The following is a 26,587-nucleotide window of genomic DNA, read 5'->3' as shown; positions in this document are numbered from 1 at the left end:
GCTTAGAGTTTCTAACCAGAGGCCTGATCTGTCAGCCAACCATGTTTGATAACAACACAAATGGATGTGTGCGAGCTTCGTTGCTGTCTGTCTCAGGGTTCCCAGCGGCTGAAATTGAGATCTAAATATGCTTGAGAGCAGTATTTATATCCTAGCTATATAGCTTCTCTTTCAGCATCTGATGCTATTCCTATACTTCAGGTTGAAGACACTGTAGAGAGTGTTGCATAACCACAGCCTCACGCTGACTGTGTAAGTGGAGATTTCATAGTCTAATTTTGTATGAATCATACATTCAGTCGGTAGACTGCTTTTGCATAAAACAGATTGGAAAATCAAATAGTTTAAAAATAAAATTGTTTTTTAGATAAGAGGAAATTACACATTTTGCCCCAAAGATGTGCGCTGTACTCCTCGGATACAGATGATGCCACATTTGCCACAAGACATGAACTCAATGGGTTTTATCAGTCAGTCTACTAAATCTCACAGTGGAGGTGCAGAAGGGATTTAAGAGAGAGCTGATGAATTGACCTTTTCCTTTTCATCTGTTTCTTATCTCAATAAGAACCCAGCTGACCTTTTCAGGCACATATCAAGTCTCTGGACCCCTCGACTCCGACTTCCGCCTCTCCAACCCAACATGAACATAGCTCTTCAAAATTAGTTTTATCTCCCGTATGTGCTTCCGTCTGTACTGATTTCTTTCATCTGACTCACCACAACTGCCAAGGAAGAGCTGCACAAATAAACCATTTTCATACCATTTTCCTTAGGGAGCTAAAGCTGTTTTATCATAAAACAAATTTCTCACTGCTGGGTGTCGGATGTGGAAGTACCTTTTTTCGCTGTTTGCTGTTCTAAAGTATTCAAACAGGGGCTGTGAAAGGAAGCTATCATCTAATGTACGCATAAACAACAAGAAACCAATTATAGAAGCAAACAAAGCCCTGGAGGTCATTATACTCATTCACCTTGCTTTTTTTTTTATTTCCATCGACTCATTAATTCATTGAAATAAAAGTAATTTCACTCTGAGTAAGTCGGATGAGGATGACATCAGCATGGCGTCATCCATGAGTAACACTGAGCCTTGTCTTAGTGCATGTTTTACTTTCACATGCTCATCAAGATCAAAGGCCGTCAACTTCAATCAGACTGGAGGAGCGACAGAGAAAATGAACTACATGCCTGAGTATCTCAGTGCTAATCCCCAGTGAACCAGAGCTTCTATTTAATGAATTGAACCCGGCATAAGATGACTCAGATGTGGTGTGTGTGTAAAAAGCTGGGCAAGAACATGATACTGTGGCTGTAGGGATATAAAATATTTTCTTGTGTGTTACCATATCTGCCAGTAAACAAAGGAGGCATATTTTTCTACCCCCATTATTATTATCCATGACTTGTTGCCCTCAGTATAACTCAGAACATGGCATTATACATTTCAAAGCAGCCATTTTTTCCCCTTTACACACACACATCCCCGTGTGCTAGCACATTAATGGAAATATGAGTAGGCGTGTGTGCGTAGAGATGTGTGTATGCTCGGAATTATTTGTGTCTCTGTCTAAATTGGTTTGCGTCTGTGCTTGATTGCAGCCAGTGTGTATACCGTGTGTTGTATCTATGTGGTCGCTTTTACGGGAGACTTTGGGCTGTTAAATTCTGCTCTCAACTTCTGTCCGTGTGTGCGCGAGCGAGCGTGTATGTGTGTGTGTTTATTGTTTTTAGAGTGAGAACAGACCTGACAGCTTGTGCTTTTCACTACAAACATTGGTGAAAACAAAGAGCTATGGGATACACACAGGGGGCTGTGCATCTGCATCCAGGGTGCCTCTTAGCTGATTATCTGAGTTTAAGCAGACAGAAGGGCACTCATTAATTTATTGCCATTCACGAGAACGCATCTTCCCTTCTCTTTCCAATTAGTGGGGATTGTAAACTGGGGGGGAGGAAATTTCAGCAAGAAATACATTGAATACTGTAACAACCATAACGACTAGGAAACATTAGGTTTTCAGGGCTTTAAGTTTGAGTTAACTCTCCTTCTACGAGTGATGAGGTCCGAAAGTTCACAAGAGAAATGTCTGTATTTGTGCTTTGTCTGCTCTTCATACTGGATTTGTCAGTGAAGCCGGATTGGAAATAGGTTATGTTCAGTACGTTCGTGCACCAACCAGAATTTAGCAATGTACAAATTGGAATCATATGTGGGTTTCTTTTGTTTTGTTTTTGACAGTGTCACAGCATAGGTAGTACTGGAACATGAATTTTAGTAACATATAGCAAAGAGAATTCCCACCAAGCCCTGAGCCTACTTAAAAGCCGCAACATACACAAAGTGTTGCGTTTGACTTGTCACCGCTGACGTCACATCGCTTGAGGCCCGGCCCGACTTGCATGTCGCTTGTGACCACCTGCAATTATCACCAGGTTTCACCACCAGTGAAAAACCCCGGAAACGCCCATTTTGATTCGACACACACTGATTCGTTACCAGATGGCGCGACAATTAAACCGACTGCCTGTAAAATCTCAGTGTGTTGGAATGAGAGCGAGGGAGAGGAACAGTGACAAAAGCGGCCGGAGCAACACTCTCTTTGACAGTCAGAACAAAGCAAAAAGTAAGGTAGCTAAATCCCTTGCCTACCGTTTTTCATCTGTGACTATCAGACACCAATCCTCCCGATCGGATCATCATTCTACATTCGTGTGCAAGTTGTTTGAGGAAGCCAGTAAAACATTCACAACCCAGCAGCAAAAACCCAGACTGAATTCTTTGACTGACTGGACTGACTGACTGACTGATTGGACTCTGTGACTTATCAAACTCTTTTCCTTTACATAATGTTTTGTTTTGTGCCTGAGAAACTGAACCAGCTTTATTTTTGCTCGCTATCAGCACTGGACTGAATTTATTTTTGTGCTTTTTGAAATGAACTGCTACTAATTTGTGTTTATGAGGTTGTTTGGTTTAAGTGTGTGTTTAAGAGGAATTTTGAGTTGGATTGTGCTTTACTTTGTGATTGTGTTTTTGTGTGAAATCTTTAAATACAGCAACATTTTGTTTTGCACTAAGCTTTTGAGTTTGTGGTGTTTCTTTCTTTTATGGTCATTCAGTGTACATTCTTTTAAGATGTACATCCTTTGTGACATTTGATTTAAAAACCGTTGACAACCAGTAACCTGTATCTTACTGCCAGGAGAGAGACCGGCCTGGCACCCCGAACAATAATAATAATTTAAACTGTGCAAACCAAACTGTCACAAACCGCACACTGCTCACAGATCGGTGTTTGTTTAAGTTAATTTAGGTAACGAATACCTGCAAGAGACTAAACAAAAGGCTACTTCAGGGATAGTGTTAAGACTCGACCGCTACTATCCAGCAAGAAGCCACTGTCAATCAAATCTGATCAAACCACTGCCACACAGTCCCGATGAAGTCTTAAACTCTTATTGAAAAATAACTAAGGACCTTTTAAGAGAAATAAGTAAGATTAAGAAACCTAGAGTAAAGTAAGATTAAGAAAGTTTTTAGTTTGATGATGTCATTGCTTCTACTTCTTGACTCTTACTGAGTTCTGAAACAATTTTGCCAAATACTACAGCTGGCTCAGGGCTGGGCATATGTTTGAAATTAATATCATAGTATTAATAACAATTCTTTTTTACAATATGGAAAATGAAGGCAAAATATCATGTACAACAATTACATTGATGTTCAGTGCAATGAACTGTGTTGCTCTTTTACATTTTATATCAGACAATGTGTGAAAACCTTTGTTGAGCTGACACCTTTGTTAACTAATTTGGTTAGTTTTTAAATAAAAATAGCTTGGAATCATTAAAACACATACTTTAACAAAATGATTTCAAAACATGTTCCTGTTATCAGGATACAATACCGCCGAGAGTTGATCTAGGCTAATGTTTACCACTGAGGTCTAGATGGACTATTTGGAAATATAAACACAATACATTGTCTCCATTTACTCCTGGATCCGAGATCTGCTTTATTGTGGGTGTTTTCACATGGTGACAGAATACACAGGCTTTCTCTTATCTGTACAATACAATGTGTTCATTGTCCATTTCCCGCCAGCCTCAAGATATCAGCTCTAACATCACTGCTGACATTTGGAGAAATAGGATGGTGTCAGGGCAGGAGCAGCCTGTGTGATCAATAGTCGATAAAAAGAGGTGACAAAGCCTCGAGTTCTTGTGGTAGATGCTTTCAGTGAAGGCCCCTTTTTTCTTCTTTGTCTGTCTTTTACTCCACCTTTCTGCTGTTTTTACATTGCTCTTACTTTTTTAGTTTAACCTCTGCATGAGAGGGGTGCGTCAGAAGGTGTGGATTGTCTGACAGGTATGTGTCTCTGCATGTGGAGATCAGTCTGTGTCTGTGTGTGTGTGTGTGTGTGTGTGTGTGTGTGTATGTTGGGGGTGGAGGATGGGTGGCGCTGGGGGTGTCAGGGTGACACAAAGCCCCCGGGTGAGGCAGTCATGCTGGGTGTCACTCCACAGGTCAGCGGGCACCCCCTGGGGCTCACATGATAAGCCCGGCCTGACAGCCGTTTGATGGGAAGGGCGACACACACTCACACCTCCCTGCTTCACAGCTCGCATGGCCAGGCCCAGGGGAGGAAAGCGATAAGAAGCTCCATGAATGTGGCTGCTGCAGTGACATTAGCTGATATCTAACAGTCACTCCTAAAGGCTCAAATTCAAAGAAAACATGAGGAGCCAGTGGTATCAAGTATGATTATGATTATGAGTACAAAAGCCAGAAGGCAAGCCCTTAGCCACATTGCATCCTGAAAACAGAAACACTCAAGGTTTGTTTAATGAACACAGCTGAGTGTCTAAGTTTACTGTGACGATTGGCATTGTTCCTTTATTGTTGCTGCTGCTGACACACTGACACAGTTCCAAAGGCCTTGCTTTTAATGAGCTGCATTTGCAATGAGAGCATCACGACGGCTTTTTAAGAACTCCAGCGTTTCTCAAATTAAATCAATGCCTCATCAATGTAGGGTGAGTTTGAGCTGACACCTGAGCATAAATGTAATTTAATTGGATTACAAAATCCATTTCAAAGTCCAATCGCATTAGAATCTGAAGTAAGCTGGTCTGTGGGTTAATTGATTTGCAAGAAATGCTTCATATGGAGGAGTTTGTGAAAGAATAGGAGAAAGGAAAAATGAAAGTGCCATTTTTAAAACTAAGACACACATTTTATGTATCCATATGGGCGTGTGAAACTATTTTTACAACACATTGTTGTGAAACAGCAGCTAGCAGAAGTTCACAGTAGAAAGTAGATGCAATCTCTGTGAGGTTGGAATGGCGAGCGTGTTTTCTCCCCCGCAGCACTGCAGTCAGCCCATCACCTCCTACACAACCCAGATCCTCACAGTCAGGCCTCCTTCCTCACAGCCTGAACACTAGCAGGCAGACTGGTCACACTGAGGAGTGGGGGCCACCTTCCTTATTCAGCTCCTTGTTCTATAGCAACATGAAGTTGCATTCAGAGATTGAGTTGTAAAATCTTGTTGTTGCTCATTCATCATAAAGCATAAATTTAAAATGCATTGGTTTAATCCAAGTTTACAATTTTGTCTCCAATCTCAAGGAGTCTCTTCAAAGAGAAAACATTTTTTTTACTTTGTCTCGTTATACCCATTGGACTTTTTTATTTATTTATTTCATGTTGCTTTCAGCCCACTTCTGTCTTTCTTGAACCCACATAGCAGTGGACAACACCTGGGAGCCCCAACCACAGGCCTGGCTTGGGGAGTTGGTTTCCTTGCCTGGGACGAAGTTGGTCTTTTCTGCTCTTTTCCATCTTGGCCAAATCATGATTTGGATAGTCCTTAATGTGGCCTTTTACTGGGACCAATATGGCTTCCACCATGATAGCAACTCATAATTCACATTGTGTCCAAGTGAATGACTTTGAATATTGGGTTCATTCACAAGTAGAATGAGATTGACAGGAAGTTTGGTATAACATCTGTCGTGATGTAAGTTTTCACTGGACTGTTGAGGAGAAGAGAAAGCTGAGCCTGAAGGCAAAGCTCTCAATTTATCAGTGAGTATACGTTCAAACCCTCAGCTATGGTCATGAGCTCTGAGTGGAGGCCGAAAGAATGAAATCACGTAAACAAGATTCCATAGTGGCTGGTTGGTCTGGGTAAGGAACCACCATTAAGTTGTGTTGACAGGGGCATGTTGAGGTGGTTCAGGTATGTGATCCTGATGCATGTCCATCTGGGTGGAGACAGCAGGCAGATCCAGAACATGCTGGAATGATAACGGCATATCTTTTCTAGCAAGTTCCCCCAGAAAGTGCTAAAGGATGGTGCTGAGCAGGGAAGGTGTCTTGCCACCACGACCCAGACCTGGATAAGCAATATAAAATGGATGGATATACATATCCATATATAAATACACTATGATGTATTTGAACTGGGAGACATTTTTGACATATAGACATATTTTTTCAAATGTCACAACTGTGGCTGTCACTTTGCAAAAAAACAAACAAAATCTTGACAAACTGTTTAGAAATGTGTCTCAGTGAATGCACAGACTGGCCTTGTCGATCTGACTGTCCTCTGGGGTGAATTGTGCAAGTGAGAGTGACACAGATCAACAAAGACAAGACAGAGACTGGATAATGTCAGCGGAGTGCTGAGCGGTAGTCCATTATTGTCCTCGTCACGTCACTAACTCTTGAGCATCATTGGTCCATGTCAGTTTCTCTCCATCGCTTGTCAAATGTGTAGTGGGAGTGGCTGCTGTCATCACACAGACTCTCTGAGAGCTTTTTAAATTAAATAAAAGACAGTGACTGATCAGTGCCAGAAGACCACAGTGACGCCCCTAAGGGCTTGTGTCAGCCAAACATACTCAGCAGCAAATGATGCTTTATATAACTGTAAAACAAGGTCTGTGATTTAAGTAAGTTGTATGCACGGTGTATGGTTGCATAAAAAAAGTCTGATATTGACTTAAATTGCCACCGTGTTATATAAATAGGAGTTAAACAAAGTGAATTTCATTTGAAAACAGTGTTTTCTACTGCTGTGCCTGAGGGAATAGCACAGAGGTAATCAATAAAGGAATGTCTGTTTTTAGACACTGAGTGCATTTTAGTTGCAGTTTGTGAATTAATCAATAGAATATGTTTTGAGATAGAGAGACAAGGGGGTGTGATGAGGATGGGCTACTTCCTCTAACCTGAGGGCTGCTATTCATCAGGGAACTGACAGAACGCTGTTAAAAAAAAAGGGCGAGGAGCAAGCAGAAAGCTCCCACTTGACACTGTGCTTCTGCACAGTCTGGAGGGGGGTTTATGTAAGTGTGTGTGTGTGTGTGTGTGTGTGTGTGTGTGTTTGCATGTGAAAACATCATATCATGCTTTTTCAACTCTCCACTAGATTTCCCTGCTCAAGGGAGAGAGTTGTATTTCAGGAAACACAGAATCTGGAAATATCCTGGTTGCTTGGGGAAAATCTATCACACTTGCTTGTTCTTTGTACAGGAATGAATTTGGCTGTCGCACAACTGAGGGAGTTCCGTTTTCCTCTCTGCCTTTTGTCTGACAAGTCGACACTGCACACCTCAGTGATGGCCCCTGGTGAATCTATGATATATAGGTCGTCTTATGCCATAAAATGCCCCCTCAAAGCTGAAGTGTGTGTGTTTTTAAATTACTACGCAGTGGCATCTAGGATAAAGCTGAAATTTATGCTTAGTATGCAGGTCAGTTGGGTTATAAATAAAAGCCAGTACAAGGACTAGCCAGATTATTTAGCAAACTAGGGATACATTCTGTGTAAAGTGAAAACCAACCCATCAGTATGAACAGGTAACATATGAATTGTTCCCTGCATGGATATCGCTAGAGGTGACTTTCAGTTTAGACGGTGGGTGAGAGAAGAGGAGCTCTATCATCTGCAGCGACAAATCCTGTTAGCAAAATTGCTAAAGCAGCATAATTATTAATGAATGCTGTATCTGCTGGGTGAACAGGTGGGTTCATTTGAAAGTCAATTACAAAAAGTTTAATCTCATATGTCCATAAAAACATTAGCTGAAAGACAGACCCTAAGAGATACGCTTTTCTGTTAGTTGGCAGTAATGAACACCTTTATTTTTACAGATAGCTTTTTGGAGAATGAAATAATTCTCCTGTCCATCACATCAGTGCACTGTTAGATGTTAGATTAGAGGTAAGATACCCCTCTCATGTCTGTCTGTTAACTATAAAGCAAGGGCCATAGCAATTAGCTTAGCATTCAGACTGGGAAAAGGCTAGCCTGGTTTGTCCAAAGATTAAAAAACAAAATCAACGCCTCACTAATTAACACACAATATCTTATATGAAATGAAAAATTTTATTTATTTCCTGGAGTTAAAATCTTTACGTTTAGTGACAAAGTGGAAACTAGTGTGAAGACAGGGTGTGGAGGCCAGTGTGAAGGATGAGCATACGCATTTCAATGTAACTGGGGTTCACATCCTCTCTCCTAACAAGTATTTCTTTTTCATTAACAATGACTGCAATCTTTCCATAAAAAAGCCATGACCACAATCTTTCCATTGCTCCTGAGTGCAATTTTAGATAGACCTTAACTATAGAGGTGACAGTTTGAGAAAATGCTCAAATGGGCCATCTTTTGTTTGTTGTGGAATGTGTTGTTGCTCTCTGACGTAAGAAAGTTAAATTGTTGTCACTGTATCTTTGCAGACATAATTTTCAAAGACAGAGCCAATACAGTACAGGTGCATCTAAAACAAATTTGAATATTGTGGAAAAGTTCATTGTGAGCACTAGAACCAGACTGAGAGATTAAAGGCTCTGGGAACCTTTGCAGGTGCTTTGAGTTAATTAGCTTATTAGAGCTCTTCTCGGGTTGACATTTCTGTATTAAAAATTCATTATTCTAAAATTATAATACATTTTGAGATACTGGAGTTTTGATTTCCATGAGCTGTAAGCCATGATCATCAAGATTAAAACAAAAAGGGGCTGAAATTACTTCATTTTATTTGTAATGAATCTAGAATATATGAAAATTTCATTTTTTGAATTAAATTACAGAAGAAAATGAACTTATATTCAATATTGTAATTTTTTGAGATGCACCAATATGTATGTGTTCTAGTCAGTGCAACTGACCTTTTTTACAACAAACATGTAGATGTTAAACTAAGGTGTAATTAATAAAATTAATAATGGCTGCGCTCCATCTAGGTGTTCCAGTTCTAGGGCCCTGGTAGTGTGGATGCAGACTGTAGAATGATTTACTGGCACACCTATATTGAACAGGGCCATCGTTAATTAATGTTGTTAGTTACACCTGTCAAATTTTCTGCTGACAGTCTGATTATCCTAAAAATACACTTTGTTTGACTTTTGTAAGAACCAGCGGGGAGACTCTTTGTTGAGTGTCATGCTGTCTCCACATGCACTATATTTCTGCACCCACTGAGCTGTTATCTTACTGTGCTAAATGTTTGTGTTTGGCAGAGAATTAAATGCATGAAAGAGAGTGAGAGAGGAGACTCGAAAGTGCCAGATGTGAGCAGGCTTTAACAGGTTGCCCTACTACTGCTTGGGACCAATTAGCATTTGTCATGACCAACTTCCACCCCACGTCTGAAACACAGATTTCTTTTAACTTGCAATATGGTTCATATTTCATTAGCTTCACTAATTGTCTTCGTCTACAGCCCTCCTCCGCCTGCTTCCAAGTCATAGAATTGTTATCAGAAAATCACAGTGGAACAGACGCTTTGCTCCCAAGCAGTTGCGCTCATCTAATTATAAAACACTAGGTAAATGTTGAGCAGATGCCCTCCACCAAACCCCCCCCCCCCCCCGCCTTCCAATTCAGAGAACCATTTGGTCTCATACTAGTGTTACATTGGCTCCACGTGGAGTGGTGATCCTTGCCAAGTGGCTGCTGTGGTATAAATGAACCTAATCACTCGCCAACTCTACACACCGTCCAGCAGACGAGAACAAAAGAACTTCCAATTCAGCTTAAGTGGTCCGCTACACCCTGCTGTGGTGCCTGACTTCTCAGCCTTCCTCAGTGTCTAGTTCAGGAGCTTGTGTCTGCAGTGAGGAGGGACGATTTTGATGCTGCACTACCTTCTAATGACTAATAGCTTCAGTGTCCTTGTGCCTTGCATTTGGCAGGGCCATGCCACAATTAGGCATCTGTTAGTGGTGGAAGAAGGAAAATAGACAGTAGGGGAAGAGAGGGAAAATATTAGACTTTTACCAATTAATGTAGTAACCTGTGACCTTGCAGTTTAAGAACTAAGCAAAGCAAACCTGTCAATAGCTGAAAACAGCTTCCAGTGCATCTATACTGTTCTTGCAATGCAGTACATAAAATTCTACTGAACAGGCTTACTGTACAGAGCACTGAAACAGAGGGCAGAACAGCATCACATGGATTTGTTGGTTCTTGAATTTTCTATCATGTTGTTTCATTTTATTAATATTCTCCCTTCAACCATAAGTCTCCCAAACACTTAAATATCCTGATACACATTTAATTTTTTTTTTTTAGATCTGATTCTTGCTCCCTTCTTTTCCAAAAAATCCTTACACTAGAAAGCTTTATTAATCTCCAATTGGGGAATCTCTTATCATGGTTGTTATTATTTGTCCATTTGTTTGTTACTTTCTACGGTTGCAGATGCGGTAATAATTTGCACATTTGCTTGACCAGTTATGATGAACAGTTCTTGGTTTGAGTATTAACTTCCAAGCAGGGCCAGAGTTTAATTCCAGTAACTTATTGCCAAAGCATGCTGAGAACATTAGAAATAAAAGCAGAGCCCATGAAGATGGCTACATGTTACATTACGCTGTTAAGTTTATCCTTCAAGTTGGACATCATGTTGCTGTCCCTTCTTCTTCTCTTCCTGTGTTCACATCTTTTTCCTGGCTTCATTACACATCATACCACACACACTGTGCTGGGGAGGCTGAGCAGATGTCATTTCTGTCTGGCAGGAGTGTCTCTCCTCTTCAACACATCCACAAGTGACCTGTTCCTGCCTCCGAGTGAGGACAGATGACAGCCCCGTTGTAGCCTGTATGGTCCAGGTGTGGGCTCCGGGTATAAGCTTCATTGGGATCCAAACCATGGCTGTGATTGCACTTAAAAGCTGATTAAAATTTAATCTTGGCCTTGCAGTTGTATGGATAAAGCAGACTCTGTGCGCAGGTAAGATGAGTTTGAAGTACATGTACACGCAGTAGCAATCATGCGCGTACACACAGAACATCCATTACACAGTGGGACTATAAATCTGCCTTGGAATTAACCAGTGAGTAGAGGCTGATTGCTGTAGCAGTCCCCTTGCACTCTCAGGAATGAGAATAAATGAACGGACGCTGGCATGAACAATCCTTTATTACACCCATTAGCCAGAGGAGCCCGAGCCTTATGAAACAGGGGACACCAAACATGCAGCCCTGTCGTCACATACGTGGCCTACTTATGGTTCCCATGACAGTGTAAAGACCCCCTCTACCCCCATCATTTCTACCACCACAAATGCATACCATTACCACATCACCCCCCCCCCCAATCTCACATCCGTTTGCACATTCTGTGGTAGCAGTGCGGTTTCCGGCATGCTCCTTGTAATGTCAAAATATTTCTGAAGTGCCAGCTAATAAGTGCAGCTCTGGAGTGCCTCCACAAGCTCAATATGTTCATCAACACATTTTTTTTCCTTTTTGGAGAAACTTCAAGAGATGGCAGAATCATTAATCAGGAAGTTTGCTGTGTATTGCCTGTAAATCATTCCACTCATTCCTGGATACACTCTTCAAACAACAACAGCGCCAGGTGTTCTTAATCAAGATTGGTTTGTTTGCTTGTCTTTTGCATACATTAAAAATGCCAGGTGGACTATTTTTCATTAATGTATTCTCCATCAAGAGCAAGGTAATGTTACAGCTCATTTACTGTGCAAAGCTTCAGGTCACAAACATGTTTTGACAGGTGTTTCATTACATTCAGATTAGACTGGCTGACATTGTAGTATTTTACTTGATCCCTGCTGTTAGACAGCGGTGTAGAGACTCCAGTTGGTCTTGTTTCATATGTAGAATTCAGCTGTGTCATTGAAATCTGAAGTACAGAAGTTGGCCTGTCATGCTCTATTACCGTTTAATTTATCATAATACTCCCTGTCAAACCTCTAGGCCCACGTCCGACAAAATCTTTCAGCCTTTTTTGCAAGCCAACCAGAACAATGAACCAGCAAAGAATTATTTTAAACTACGGCAAACACTCCAAATCTTTGCCATGAAGCTAAAGGCTAAATTTAACCAAACGTCCAGACCCATTGTCAACTGTCAAATGTTATCTCTTACAGATTTAGACAGATTCCATATATTCTCAAAAAAATTATTATTAATGACTGACCTGTCATGGCCTGTTGCACAAATGATTTTGGAGCAGATTGGTGCTTTTGTGATGAAACCAGACAGGAACAAAATAATCAGGATATATTATAATCATTATATGTTTGTAATCTTAATGTTGAAAGTCACTTAATAATAACATTAAAAGTGTAAAAGTAATATTTGTATTTCAGGTCTGCATCTGCAGTAGGATATACACAAAGTAATGTGCCTGACGAGGTCCCATCGGACCCGGACTGAGTTGAAGAACTCAACACTCAAATTTTAGGTGTTAATTGTTTAGAATTAACTGAACTTATTTACAAAGTAAAATCACTAACATTTCTGCCATTTGTACATCTGCAAGTGGAAGTGTCTTGTCCTACTGTACTTGTATTTACCACTGAGAGGCTGACTTGAACATTTTCCCTGTTAGAAATACATTTTATAATCAGTTGTCACATGAACATGCCATATATTTGGCCATCTATGAGCAAAGGACTAACGAGGCCAGTGTGAATGGAAACAGTTTCATGTCCTTCACTTGTATTTGGTCTGAGGTAAATAGGTACAGTCTTCTTGATCAAGTATACATGAGCTCTTCTGAGCATCATTTCTGTCTCCAGTGTTCCAACCGTGTAATCAGGACACAGTGGGAAGCACTGAATTGCATCCAATTTTCCTCTCACTTCCTTTTGTTTATTGACTCGGGGACCTGACGAGGAGTGAGACTCGAGTGGGCTGAGAGAAAACCGCAGACATCGACTCTCCTAACCTCTCGCTGGCACTTTCGCTGTGCCATGAACAACACAGTGGGGAGCCTTGAAGTAGATTGATTACACTTGTGATCACTCTTCTAAGATAATGTCCTTCCATTTAATCATGCATTGTGCTGCTGCTCTTTACAAGGATAAGATTATCATCAGCAACTTCATCACTGTCTCATTGTAAATGCCATCCTAATTGGACAGCTCTGCTTTTCATTGGACATTTTGATCTTATTTACTGATGTGTCCTTCAGCTGAAATGGGTCACTTTGGGATGCCTGTTTTTTGTCAGTCTGCTGTCTTCTGGTCTATTTGCTGTCTTCCCCTTCACATACAGAATTAATTGTGTTGTCTTGACTTTCTAAGAATTACATTTGAGGATTTTTAATTGCTGGAGTGTAGATTGTTAGTTGCTGAATGTAATTACTCTACAAAACTCCATAGGACCTCTGAAACTGCTCTTTGTAAAATCAAACAGTTGGCAGTATTTGCAGCATGTTAGCTTGATCCCTGCGGTGTTGAGCTTTGCTGAGTGCTCTGAAGTCAATAACTTTGTATTTACTCATTGGGTCACCAGAGAGGCCTTATAATCCTGTGACTCCATAAACCTGACATTTCATCAAAGAACACGAGCCATTTACCTGCCAGACATGCCCCAGCTTTGCTTTCTCTGAAACATTTCCAGTGTTTGAATTAAGATTTGAAGATGAGTTTGGTGCAAAAAAAGCTTCAATCAGAGTTCAGCCCTCGCAGCTTTGGGCTATCATCAGTAATCCTGTCCTTTTGTTCACTTTGACATTGGCAGCTTTGACCAAACCTGCTTGCTATCATACCATGAGGTACTCTTGATTTTACCGTTCAGCTCTCTTGTCAAACCTTTTGTGGTGTTTGACAGATGCGGGACACCAATTACTCTATTTACCTCAGGGGAAAGTATTAAAAACTGCAGTCTCAGGCACAAGGTGCCTGCAACCCCACACGTTAGGTGCAAAAATAAATTGTTTTGTGGTGCCAGCTTCTTTTTTCTTCAGAAGGTAGACTAGAATTGGAGACACCTTGTAGTTGAGGTTTGTTTTTTCTCCTTCCATTCTTTCCTCCATCTTTTTACCATAGCTTTTTCCTCCTTTACCTCATTACTTCTATCTTTCCTTTCCTGATACCCCACCTGAACTGTCTCCCAGTTAATGGCTAACAGGCAGATCAGTGGCCAGCCGCAGGGGTCCTGACTGACCTTTCAAACTCTCCCAGTTTATCATTTGCACTGTCAAAGCTCCACGTGCCACCGTCTGACCTCTACTCTCATTTTCCAACCGGCAACCGTGTGACAGCCTCAAAGACAAAGAACCAGTTGAAGAGAGGAGGGAATGGGAAGCCAGACGAGACGCCTTTGTTGTGATCACGAGTGTGTCTGCCATTATGTAAATAGTGCTTATCCAGTGTTAATTGCCTCTGCTGCTAGGATGAGCATATTAAATGTGAAGGAAACAATTTACTGCATTCAAAGTCTCCCCAGGCCACCGTGAATAAGACTGGTCCTGCCATTCAAAGGCATTGCTAGTTCCATATGCTACCTGCGTCATTTCATCTGCAGACAGTCTTCAATAAAGATACATCTGGTTCATTACAACTTGGGTCTTATTTTTCTAGTTTTTGCCATTATTTGTCTCTGTAATAAAAGCATTGTTCTCACAAAGTTATTTGCGGAGATCAGGGAATGTGGCAATTATTACTAAAAAGTTGAGAGAGAATGGTGAAATTACTAAAAACTTTAAATTGTAAATACAAAAATTACAGTTTACAGACCAACTTCCATGATCAAATACTAAATGTGAAGCTACTGTCAGTAGCTAGTTGGTTTAGCTTAGCATAATGACTGGAAACGCGGGAAAACGGCTAACATGGGAGCCATGTTAGCCGTTTTCCCAATGTAAGAAAAATCTTCCCACCAACTTCTCTATAGCTCACTTAACACATATCAATCTTTTCATCTGTTTCTCAGCAAGAAAGCAAATAACTCAGCTTGTTCCCTACCTGTCTGATCATTTATGTGTATATATCTTATGTTTCATGGTTTCCAGATCTTACTGGATACTTTGAGTACATTGTTTCATTCATTCATTGCTGATAGAAATGATGGCCAAGTTGTAGTAAACTAGAATGTCCCTTTAACATTTAATTGGCTCCCTTTCTTCTGTAAATAAAGAAGTATTGTACACAGGATGACAGTAGACAAAGTAAGTGAAGAGCAGTGGCTGCACTTGTATGCTGTTGTCATTGTATGTTGGGTTTTTTTAAACACCTTTTAGTGTTAAAAATACTCCTATTGGCACCCTCATTTGTCGTACCTCCTTTTTGCCTGACTCTCAGCACATTTGGAGATGTTCCATGACAGTACACACTTGATTTTCCCCAGTCAGCATATGGATAGCACCATTACTCCTTACATCTTTTCACGCCAGCCAAGCCATTTTGCTGATCTGCACAGCACAAAGCATCATCTAACTACACTCCCCCCATCTCCCACTCCTTTCCCGCCCCCCAAACCAATTACCAGTTATCACCAAGGAGGAGGCTGTTCATCCATTAGTTATTCATCCACCCAAGTGCCGCTTTTACTCTAATTAGATTTTCTCCTTCCATTTTACATTAAAACTCACTCCAAGATGGCAAGATCTTAAAAATTAAGAACAGAGATTAACTGCACATCTCCAAATCTCTTTAACAAATATACCCTGCATGTACCATTAACCTTGAACAAGCTGATTAACTTAGCACTCACTAGTCCCAAATCATATTTAGAAACCGCTGCAGAATTTCATAATCCAGCCCAAAAAAGCATAGTACAGTTATCACGCATTCAGCCGTAATCTGTTAGTGATGAAGATGGAATGTTGTACTGATCAAATTTCATGGGAAAATGATCACAAGCAGAACAGCAGTTTGTTGTGGATATTATAACATGGCACATCCGACAAATAGGGCCAAGTACAATAAGAAATGTTTACCCAGCAGTCTTTGATGTGCAGCATTGTGAGCATGGCTTTATGCTTGTGAGTCTGTCTGTGCACATTTGTGTGTTTTTTGGTCATGCTCGAGGTACTGGTAGGCCTGGAGAAGCTGTTGCAGCTTCCAGCAGCAGCATTTCATTCTTGCAACAGTGACCCACAATCAGTGTTGGGCAAGTTACTGAAAAAATTATGAATTACTAATTACATATTACTCACTGTAAAAGTAATGACATTACATTATTAATTACTCAACAGAAACAGTAATTAGTTACCCAGGTGACTATACACAACACTCTTGAAGTCCAGTCCTTACAGTGAAGTCATTCACACAAGTGCAGGTAATGACAGTGGTAGTAGATGGTGACATTGCACAATCCATGAATGAGCTTAGAGCTTTTTTCACCTACACTGCTACTCAACACTTCTGACATTGAGTGTTGGGTGAGTTCATGCTAAGATCTCTTCTTTCCTTTGTCCTTTATATAACAGTTGTCCTTGCGGCAAGCGATTACGGCACAAGATTGGATAATAAACGTATGTAAAAAGGCGGACCATGACTTTTAGAGCAGATTGAGAGCGCTGATATACTTTGAGCGAGTTGTGCAATAAAGGGAGTCCTCCATACAAGATTGGTACTCAGAGAAGAAAATTGGCAGAATTCATCAAATGTTCTGCGGGCATAAAACCGCAGCAGCGGCATGTAGGGCCTTTAATGTGAAAAATAACCCAGGGGCCTTGTGGAGTGTGTTTTATGTGGTTGGAGGGGTTAAAGGAGGCCTGTACATTGGTTCATGTAGAGATGTTGAGGGGATTGTCAAGATTTCCCCAGTGGCATGCTATCTCTCTCATGTCACTGGAGCATTGCTTGAGTCACTCAGACAGTAATGCTGACTGTCTGAGAGGGATTTATGCAGTCATAAAGGCTGTACTGTAGCGGCCCATGCCCCCGTATTTTATTCTGACACTTATTACTGAAATGAGACATTTGGGTGTAAAGAGGAACCCAAGCTGTTTTCTCACCGTCAGGATGAGGTAGCAGTCATGCTCACATCAAAAATTTCCTTCCAACATTTGGACTTACCTCAGAGAGTATTTAATTCTTCTTCCCTTCTATTGTTGCATAGACTCAGTTGGCAAAATCTACAAACAATAGAGTAGCAAAGTGGAAGGAGATACCATTCAGGGTCCGACAAATCCAGTTCATTTTATGCACAGGCAACATTACATGAGTGGAAGTTGCTTTGCTGTAGGTGACTCTGGGCTCATTGTTGTAAAAACAGTGACTTTTGGTGAAGTTTTCAAGTAAGTCTGTTTGTTTGCTTGTAACAGCTCCGAACAGCTTAAAGTGATGTGTGACATGGCTAGCCTGGCTCTGTCCAAAGGTAACAAAATCGAGCTACCAACACCTTCAAATTTTAATAATTAACACATTATATCTTGTTTTAATTATCCAGGAGACTTGAGAAAGATTGATATAAGAGAAAAACATTGAAATGGGAGTTTACCGTCTATCCACATTTTCAAGTGCTCTATCTTCACAGCATAGCTCTAGTGGCCATGCTTCCTTTGCCCCATCTACTGTACCACCCCCTCCTCTGGCACCATCACAGACTCCTTTCTCCTCCAACTGTTTTATCTGAAAGCTCCACACAGCTGACCGAACCCTAACGCTTAGGGGTCGTGTTGCCTTTTCCCAAAAGATGATGAGATACAACAGGCGTGTAATTGACGTCTGTAAGCAAAACACTCCAGAGGTTGGATGACCTACATGTTACACTTTCTCCATCTGCCTGCATACACTTAACACCCCACAGGCTGCCACTCAAACCAGCAGGTGACTGCACACAGGAGATACAGACTCTGTGTAACGGATGCTTGCTGCATGTACAGATGTTAAGCACGCCACACAAGGTTATACACACCAGTTAAATATGAGCCTCTGATGCTCTTTCTTCTGCCACTGAAAGCTTTGTTTACTTGTCGGTGTAGCTGAAATAGAAAGGATGACCTTTCTTCATTTAAATTAGTGCTCAACCAGGATATGAGTGAAGACAAACACTTTATCCTTGTGCGCAGCATAAACTCTATAAAACTGAAAACAAAAACATTTAATTAAGATTCAAAGTGCTACATGCAAGCCATAAAGCAATGTATGCAGTTAATTCGAAGGCATAAAAAAGCTAATGGACTATCAGCATTGACTGCCTGAGGCTGCCGTTTCTCCTTGCAGAAGAAATCCATCAATCACGTCTATCAGTAATCCCTTGCAAGCTGTCGGCAGTGTCTGTACCTCCCATAGAAGTGGTCCCTCAGCAGAAGCAGCATCAGATGTGGCTGAAGCTGACATCTTAACAGATAAACTGGTCCCATTTTAGTACCACTGTCACCACATTCTACCCTCTGCCTTTGGATATATTGATGGGAGGCAGCAGTCGATGAGACAAAAGCACTGACGGAGGAGATGCCTGAGGATGCGAGCTAAGCTGCTGCGTGTTTGTTCTTTCTTGCTTGTCCTCAAACCTGGAGGATAAACGATAAGATAGGACACAGATGAGAGAACCTTCAGGATTGTGCTTCGCTGTAGGCGACTGTGGGCTCATAGTTGTAAAAACAGTGACTTTTGGTGAAGTTTTCGAGTAAGCCTGTTTGTTTGCTCGTAACAGCTCCGAACAGCTTAAAGTGATGTGTGATATTTACTGAAGCGCAGACTTGATACACTCAGCTGCGTCACAAGCTCACATTTTTTTGAATGTCTTTGTCAATATGGGACTCTGCCACGGAGAGAATGAAAGAAAAGAAGTTTCATCCATTCGTTGCACTCCGCTAAGCTGGTTTACTGCATTTGTTGTAGGAAGGCTGGTGGTCGTCTCAGGGGCTTTGAATAAAATCTAATTTCTCTTCTGGCTACAGCTGCTGCATATCCACGTGCAAACAGCCAGCAGATGTGTCTTGGTCCAGCAACATTTACCTGATCATCTCCTGGCCCAATTGTACAGCAAATGATCTCTCATGAATAATCACCATTGTTCTGTTACAGACCAAGATGATAATTCATGTTGACTCTGTGCGTATGGAGCAGTTTTGGCTGTGAAGCACTTGCAGAGCTGCATTGGGCTGGGTAAACACTACAGCTGCTAAATAATTTGTTTCAAACAGATTTTGTTTACCAGCATGTGTCTATAAATTAATCTGTATTTGCATACTTTGCATGCACACTTGAAGAGGATAGTTTATGCTAGTGTGACTACATCAAAATGTGTGATGAAATTTTAAGAGCCTACAGCTTGTAGTGAGAGTGGACTGTGAATGTGGCAAGAAATACTGTTTAATTAAGGCTACTTGGGAATTAAGCCAATTGCAAAAATGATTCACATTCAAATTTCACTCTTGTGTCACCTTCAGCATCTTTAGGCATGCGAGTTGATAATGCACTTTGCAGAGAGTAAAGCTCAAGATCTGTGCTGGAGGCAGATCTTCAGTGTTGGAATAGCTGAAGAATTTCTAAGAAGCTGCAGCCAGGCTTATAGAAACCCTTCCCATCTGTCAGATAGGACAACAGATCCACACAGCTAACTGAAGCAGTGTGTTTAGCTGGATAGACATTAGCCATGGGGACACAACAAGGATGGTAAAGTCCCTCATGCAGGAGTTAAGGCTACTTAATATTCCTGTGTTGATTGGGGATTAATTGTTCCATCTGGCTCTCATGAAAACCAGTGAAGAGAATAAAAAACAACACTCCCTCCTCTCTTTTCTGACGTGTTTCCTCTTGTTTCACTATGGTCATGGAATATGGCTAGCAAGCGGTGAGGCTCGGAGGAGGAGGAGGAGTCTGGACTGGACAGGCTGTACCAGAGGGAGAGCTGGGAAATTTGATCATTTTTCTCTGGGACTGTCATACGCCATGGGCTGCCTCATTTGTCTGCTCCAACTCCTTTGTTTCCACCAGGCTCCCTGTTCCAGGATTAGCCTGTGGAGGGAGAGACAAGCAGGAAAATAAAGAGAGACATTCAAAGGAACTACACCGTATAAGCTAATTATTATACTGTAGCGTTCCATGTTTCTTTAATACAGTACTTAACTCTAATGTACATGCTGCAGTATTTAGTACCTGCTGACTGGCCAAAAAAAAAAGAATGAAAAGCAGGTTTGGAGTGTAGGGAAGGAGGGATGAGGGAGACTGCACGATTATTTTTCCTCCAAATTGCCCTGCAGTTCCACAGGAGTGGTGTTGACCCAGTTTATCTCCCACTCAGGTGATTAATGCAGCATCGCTACAAACAAAGGTCAAACCAGGAGGCAGGGGAGCAGGCCAGAGTACAACAAGAGCTAAGGGAGTTATATATGGCTACTGCTACAGCTGAGAAAATAAGTTGTTGTTTTGTAGGGCATCACTCAGTCTCTAGAGGCACACATTGAGATGTGAAAGAAAAAAACAATAAAACACACACACACACAAAGGAATGAACCAGACATTAGAGTAACACTCTTATTGTATTATAACTATTATTACATTGTAATTTTTGTTTATATTTTCTTTTAGTCTTTGTATAGTATATCTTCTATGGCACTTCTGCAGGGAGATTTCTAATGTTAGAAAAAATAAGGAGCCTACTCTGTGCTTCTACATTGTCAATTTTGACAGTTCTTCTCCTTAATACTGTTGAGTGCCCCTTTCAAGAAGAAGCAAAGTTCGGACACACGCTGTATAACACAAAAACCTAGATGACTCGCGTGTGTGTATGTGTGTGTGTGACCAAACATCGGAATAGAGGCATATTTTTAAAATTGTCTTGGCTTTCCATTTGTTCATAACGCATTGGTTCCCAACCTGGGGGTTGGACCTCCTTTAAAGGGTTGCAAGATCAATAGGAGGAGTCAAGAAATTATTGATTTCTGCTACAATAGATTTTTTCCCCCGACTTTAAAAAAAAAACAATCTTTAGTCTTCTTTATACTGGATAGTTTAACATTAACTAGTCTCTTAAAGTGATTCCAGTTCAACAAGCTGAGAGTGTAAAAAAACTTTTTAATGATCACAACTCAGAGATATGCATCCTGTGATGAGGAGCTGCACATACATTTAGAGATGTTTCCAAGGGGTCAAAAGTGGAGGTGAAATGATAAACTGATTAATTGATGGACAGAAAAATAATCGGGAAGAACTTTTGCTTGAAAACGTACTTGATTATCAATGAAAAAAATTCTCAGGTTCCAGCTTCTCAAATGCTGCTTCTGTCATATGCAGTATACTAACCTGAATATCTTTTAGTCAAGTCAAATAAGAAATTTGAAGATCATTTTTTTATTTATTTCATAGACCAAACAATTGATTAATCAAATTAATAATAAGCAGATTAATCAATAATGTTCTAGGTGAAAGGACATCTGTTCACAGATGCAAACAAACTGTCTGGTCATGTACATCTCAGATGGGGACTTGTCAAGAAAGGCAATATGTAGACAGACATATTTATTAGAAAAAAATAAAACATCCCTGTTGAGCCTGACTTTACAGAGGAATTTTACGTCAGGATCTATCTATATTTTAACATGCTCAAAATGTGTTGAGTCATTTCTCAAAATGTACTGTGTCAAATTCAGCGAGATGTATAACAGAACATGTGTTAGTGAAGAATTAGTGGTGGAATATTTGGGGTTGAAAATATAAGCTCTCTTTGTAGGAGTTCCCCAGTGGCTTTTACATCTTAGAGGTTCCACATACACACAGCTGGAGTTGAATGAAACTGTCAACTGCTCATGAATTTAGGTCATTTTGTTTGAAAGTCTGAACTAGGCTTTATATTTTTATAGAGAGAGTTTGTGCTTTGAGTTCTGAAACACTGGTCTTGAGATTCCCAGCCTTGCTGTATTTTTCCACAGCTGACACATTTCAGTTTGCCGTGCAAGCAAAATGCTGCACTCCAAAGCCAAATTTAAATACAACTGCAAGTGTAATTATGCTGTGTCTACCCTTTTTTTGTGGTTATCTAAATTATAATCTCTGGTTTCAGCGTTTATACCAAAGCACATTCTCTAAGGTATTCCACAGCCATGGTTTCTGTTCCAGAGAAATTACTGGTGTTAAATGAAGCAATGATTTTCTTTATATGTGCCAGCTGTAGTGCAAATGGTTTTCAATCTGCCAGAAAATCCAGGTCATTTTGTGAAGAAGAGGTTGAAGATGGACTGAGTGAACAGGGGCTATTTAGGCTTTGATTTAACAGTCTGATAATGTTGTATCAAACAGTGTTTTTGTGTGTATTTTCTTCCAATGTATTCATAAATTTTTCTTCTTGATCATCTGTCAAGAAGAAATTCAGGAAAATATTTAAATTTCTTTCTGAATGCATTCACCCTGAGCACAACTGTACAGTTGTACTAGCAATGCAGGGAAAACGGCCCTGAGAGCACAATATTGTCTTTATTGCATGTTCAGGCTATATAGGAGGTATTGCTGGGATCTGATGCTGAGATTTTCGAGTAAATATTTAGTTTAACCACATCCAATCATAACACTCATGTCACAGTTTTAACCTTTTGTTGCGACAATATGCATTTTAATTTGGTGGTGTGACTGTACTCATGCTGTGCTCTGGAATAAATGTGAGCAAACTTGAGACAGACTGTCCGGGAGCTCACAAACACTGACCAACAGAGATACACAGCCTTAAATGAACATGAACCATTTAAAAGAAACATTCAAAATCCAGGTATGACTAAATGCTAATCAAGGTTGAGGCTGGGGAGCTGGAAGGAGTTACATTTCTAAAAGCAGGCCACAGTGTCATAGAGGGGATATAGAGGGGATGTAGAGCTCAGCTTTGTTCTATGAGACTGAATATATAGTCCATATATGTATATAATATATACAGTATATGGATATACTGTATATGGACTGCCTATTGAGAGAGACAGATCATGGACATAAATAATTGGAGGGTGCATGACTGAGGCTGCATTGTATTAGAGTTTAACATACATTTCTCAGACCTCCTTGTTTTACTTAGTATAAAGAGCGTAAGAGCAAGAATAAAAGTAATATTAGCTGTACCTTGCCTTCCGTCATGGCTTTTTAGCTGGCTTTTATTCTAATGTCACTTTGCAGGAAAACTCTGGTCCTTTCGGCTCTGCATACAGAGATTTAGCAGAAGCAGTTAGATCAAGTCTAGCCCAACAAGGCCTCTGCTAAACTATTTTTCCCTGTCCTCCTGCAGGTGAATGGGAAGGAGTTGTCCAAGTCCAGCCATGAGGAGACTGTGGAGGCCTTTCGCACAGCCAAGGACCCCGTCGTGGTGCAGGTCATCAGGCGGACCCCCAGCGGCCGCCCCCATGGCCCCCCTCAGGAAATCCATGTGGTGGATGTGTGCACTCAGACTGACATCACCTTTGAACACATCATGGCGCTGGCAAAGCTCCGGCCTTCGACCCCTCCTGTGCCTGACGTCTGTCCCTTCCTGCTCTCTGACAGGTACGTACAATAAGAAATGAATGTAGTTTTTTTACATCTCTGTAAATTATAAATGCGAATCATGATAGTGATTGAAAATGGGGATTATAGTTTGAGGACAGTGATATATTTTCATTTAATTTGATATAATATCATTACAAAGGATTTCAGTTTAGTGCTACAAAGAGTTTGTTGTTGTGTCCTTGTTTTGACTTTGGTTGGGACTAATGGTAATTAAGAAAGGAAAAAAAGTACTGTTATGTGAGAAATTATTGAGCTATGAAGCAGAAATATCAGTGTTTGCAGGATTAGCATTTCAAGTGTGCAAGGCGCCTGTAAAATATAAATTAATTGTCTAACCAGCTGCATACTTGATACTGACAAAATTAGATTTGCTTGGTGAATGAGCTTCTCAATATCCTTCAAGTCATCCTTTTACCAATAGGAATAAAGGACAAGGCTAAGTGGTCCTAATTAGCCATTGATACCGAATGTTTGTGTAAATTGCCATTTCAGTGTTTATTTTAGTATAAAGCATTAATTTAAGTGTATCACTAAGTAGTAGGGGTGTGACAAGACACTTAACCCATGAGGCGAGACGCGATTCGAGATTGGGTTCACAAGATCGAGATATTTAATGCTGAATTATCTGAAAATTTTGAGCACTATTTCCTGCATTATGGTGATTTTTAAAAATTATTTATAAAAATAAAAACACAAAATTCCGGTGGTAGGTGACAGTTCAAACTCTGTAACTTAACTATAGCAGAATATAATGCAGTGCAGCTCTCTGGCATTCTGTGATCAACTTTTCTCATGTAATATCATCCCTGCTGAGTCATGATTTAGTCACCTCAATGATAAATTAGTTAGTTATAAACTCCTGGACTTTAATAGCTCCTGTGTTTCAGCAGCTTTTCTGCTCATGTTCAAAACGTTCTGCACATTTAAAATCTCTGACATACAGTGGGTACGGAAAGTATTCAGACCCCTTTAAATTTTTCACTCTTCGTTTCATTGCAGCCATTTTCCAAAAATCAAAAAAGTTCATTTTATTTCTCAGTAATGTACACTCAGCACCCCATCTTGACAGAAAAAAAAACAGAAATGTAGAAATTTTTGCAAATTTATTAAAAAAGAAAAACTGAAATATCACATGGTCATAAGTATTCAGACCCTTTGCCGTGACACTCATATTTAACTCAGGTGCTGTCTATTTCTTCTGATCATCCTTGAGATGGTTCTATACCTTCATTTGAGTCCAGCTGTGTTTGATTTTACTGATTGGACTTGATTAGGAAAGCCACACACCTGTCTATATAAGACCTTACAGCTCACAGTGCATGTCAGAGCAAATGAGAATCATGAGGTCAAAGGAACTGCCTGAAGAGCTCAGAGACAGAATTGTGGCAAGGCACAGATCTGGCCAAGGTTACAAAAAAATTTCTGCTGCACTTAAGGTTCCTAAGAGCACAGTGGCCTCCATAATCCTCAAATGGAAGACGTTTGGGACGACCAGAACCCTTCCTAGAGCTGGCCGTCCGGCCAAACTGAGCTATCGGGGGAGAAGAGCCTTGGTGAGAGAGGTAAAGAAGAACCCAAAGGTCACTGTGGCTGAGCTCCAGAGATGCAGTCGGGAGATGGGAGAAAGTTGTAGTACGTCAACCATCACTGCAGCAATCCACCAGTCAGGGCTTTATGGCAGAGTGGCCCGACAGAAGCCTCTCCTCAGTGCAAGACACATGAAAGCCCCCATGGAGTTTGCTAAAAAACACCTGAAGGACTCCAAGATGGTGATAAATAAGATCCTCTGGTCTGATGAGACCAAGATAGAACTTTTTGGCCTTAATTCTAAGCGGTATGTGTGGAGAAAACCAGGCACTGCTCATCACCTGTCCAATACAGTCTCAACAGTGAAGCATGGTGGTGGCAGCATCATGCTGTGGGGGTGTTATTCAGCTGCAGGGACAGGACGACTGGTTGCAATCGAGGGAAAGATGAATGCGGCCAAGTACAGGGATATCCTGGACGAAAACCTTTTCCAGAGTGCTCTGGACCTCAGACTGGGCCGAAGGTTTACCTTCCAACAAGACAATGACCCTAAGCACACCGCTAAAATAACGAAGGAGTGGCTTCACAACAACTCCGTGGCTGTTCTTGAATGGCCCAGCTAGAGCCCTGACTTAAACCCAATTGAGCATCTCTGGAGAGACCTGAAAATGGCTGTCCACCAACGTTTACCATCCAACCTGACAGAACTGGAGAGGATCTGCAAGGAGGAATGGCAGAGGATACCCAAATCCAGATGTGAAAAACTTCTCTGCATCTTTCCCAAAACGACTCATGGCTGTATTAGATCAAAAGGGTGCTTCTACTAAATACTGAGCAAAGGGTCTGAATACTTATGACCATGTGATATTTCAGTTTTTCTTTTTTAATAAATTTGCAAAAATTTCTACATTTCTGTTTTTTTCTGTCAAGATGGGGTGCTGAGTGTACATTACTGAGAAATAAAATGAACTTTTTTGATTTTTGGAAAATGGCTGCAGTGAAACAAAGAGTGAAAAATTTACAGGGGTCTGAATACTTTCCTTACCCACTGTATCATGTGTTCTCTGACATGTCCAGAAAAAAGGCAGAATGTTACAAGACTAACGTCATCATTTGATGAGAAGTCTACCTGCCCTATACTCTGCTGTACATTACGTTATGATCCGTTGGTAGTAACATCATCCCCTTCAGACAGTTTGACGGATGCAGTTTAGGACTGCGAAACCGAAAGTAAATGAAACACTTTTGATTAAACAAATCTCACCACAAATCCACACACATTAACTTCAGCAGCTCAGATAAAGTGCAGCTCACAGTTCCAAACACAGCAAGACTGGCTTCCATTTTTAGATGTCTCAAG

General features: G+C 40.7%; 1 protein-coding gene and 1 long non-coding RNA gene across 3 annotated transcripts in view; one reads left to right on the top strand and one right to left on the bottom strand.

Moving 5' to 3' along the window:
* LOC119893649 (PDZ domain-containing RING finger protein 4-like) overlaps positions 1-26,587 on the top strand; it is a 132,949-nt gene that overhangs the window by 82,939 nt on the left and 23,423 nt on the right. For both annotated transcript variants that reach the window (XM_038705937.1, XM_038705938.1), the window contains one exon: positions 23,444-23,697. In XM_038705937.1, the coding sequence (XP_038561865.1) occupies positions 23,444-23,697 (254 nt within the window). The remainder of the gene's footprint in view (positions 1-23,443; positions 23,698-26,587) is intronic.
* The window catches only part of LOC119893651, a 96,992-nt gene continuing 88,671 nt past the window's right edge, over positions 18,267-26,587 (bottom strand). Inside the window, exons 2-3 of the long non-coding RNA XR_005442830.1 lie at positions 19,623-20,196; positions 18,267-18,746 (exon numbers count right to left, since the gene is read on the bottom strand). This is a non-coding gene — a long non-coding RNA (uncharacterized LOC119893651). The remainder of the gene's footprint in view (positions 18,747-19,622; positions 20,197-26,587) is intronic.

Source organism: Micropterus salmoides, unplaced genomic scaffold, assembly GCF_014851395.1.
Source record: "Micropterus salmoides isolate LMB-PRFRI ecotype aquatic unplaced genomic scaffold, ASM1485139v1 Ms_hic_scaffold_8, whole genome shotgun sequence".
NCBI lineage: Eukaryota > Metazoa > Chordata > Actinopteri > Centrarchiformes > Centrarchidae > Micropterus > Micropterus salmoides.
This window is presented reverse-complemented; position numbering and strand designations above follow the sequence as displayed.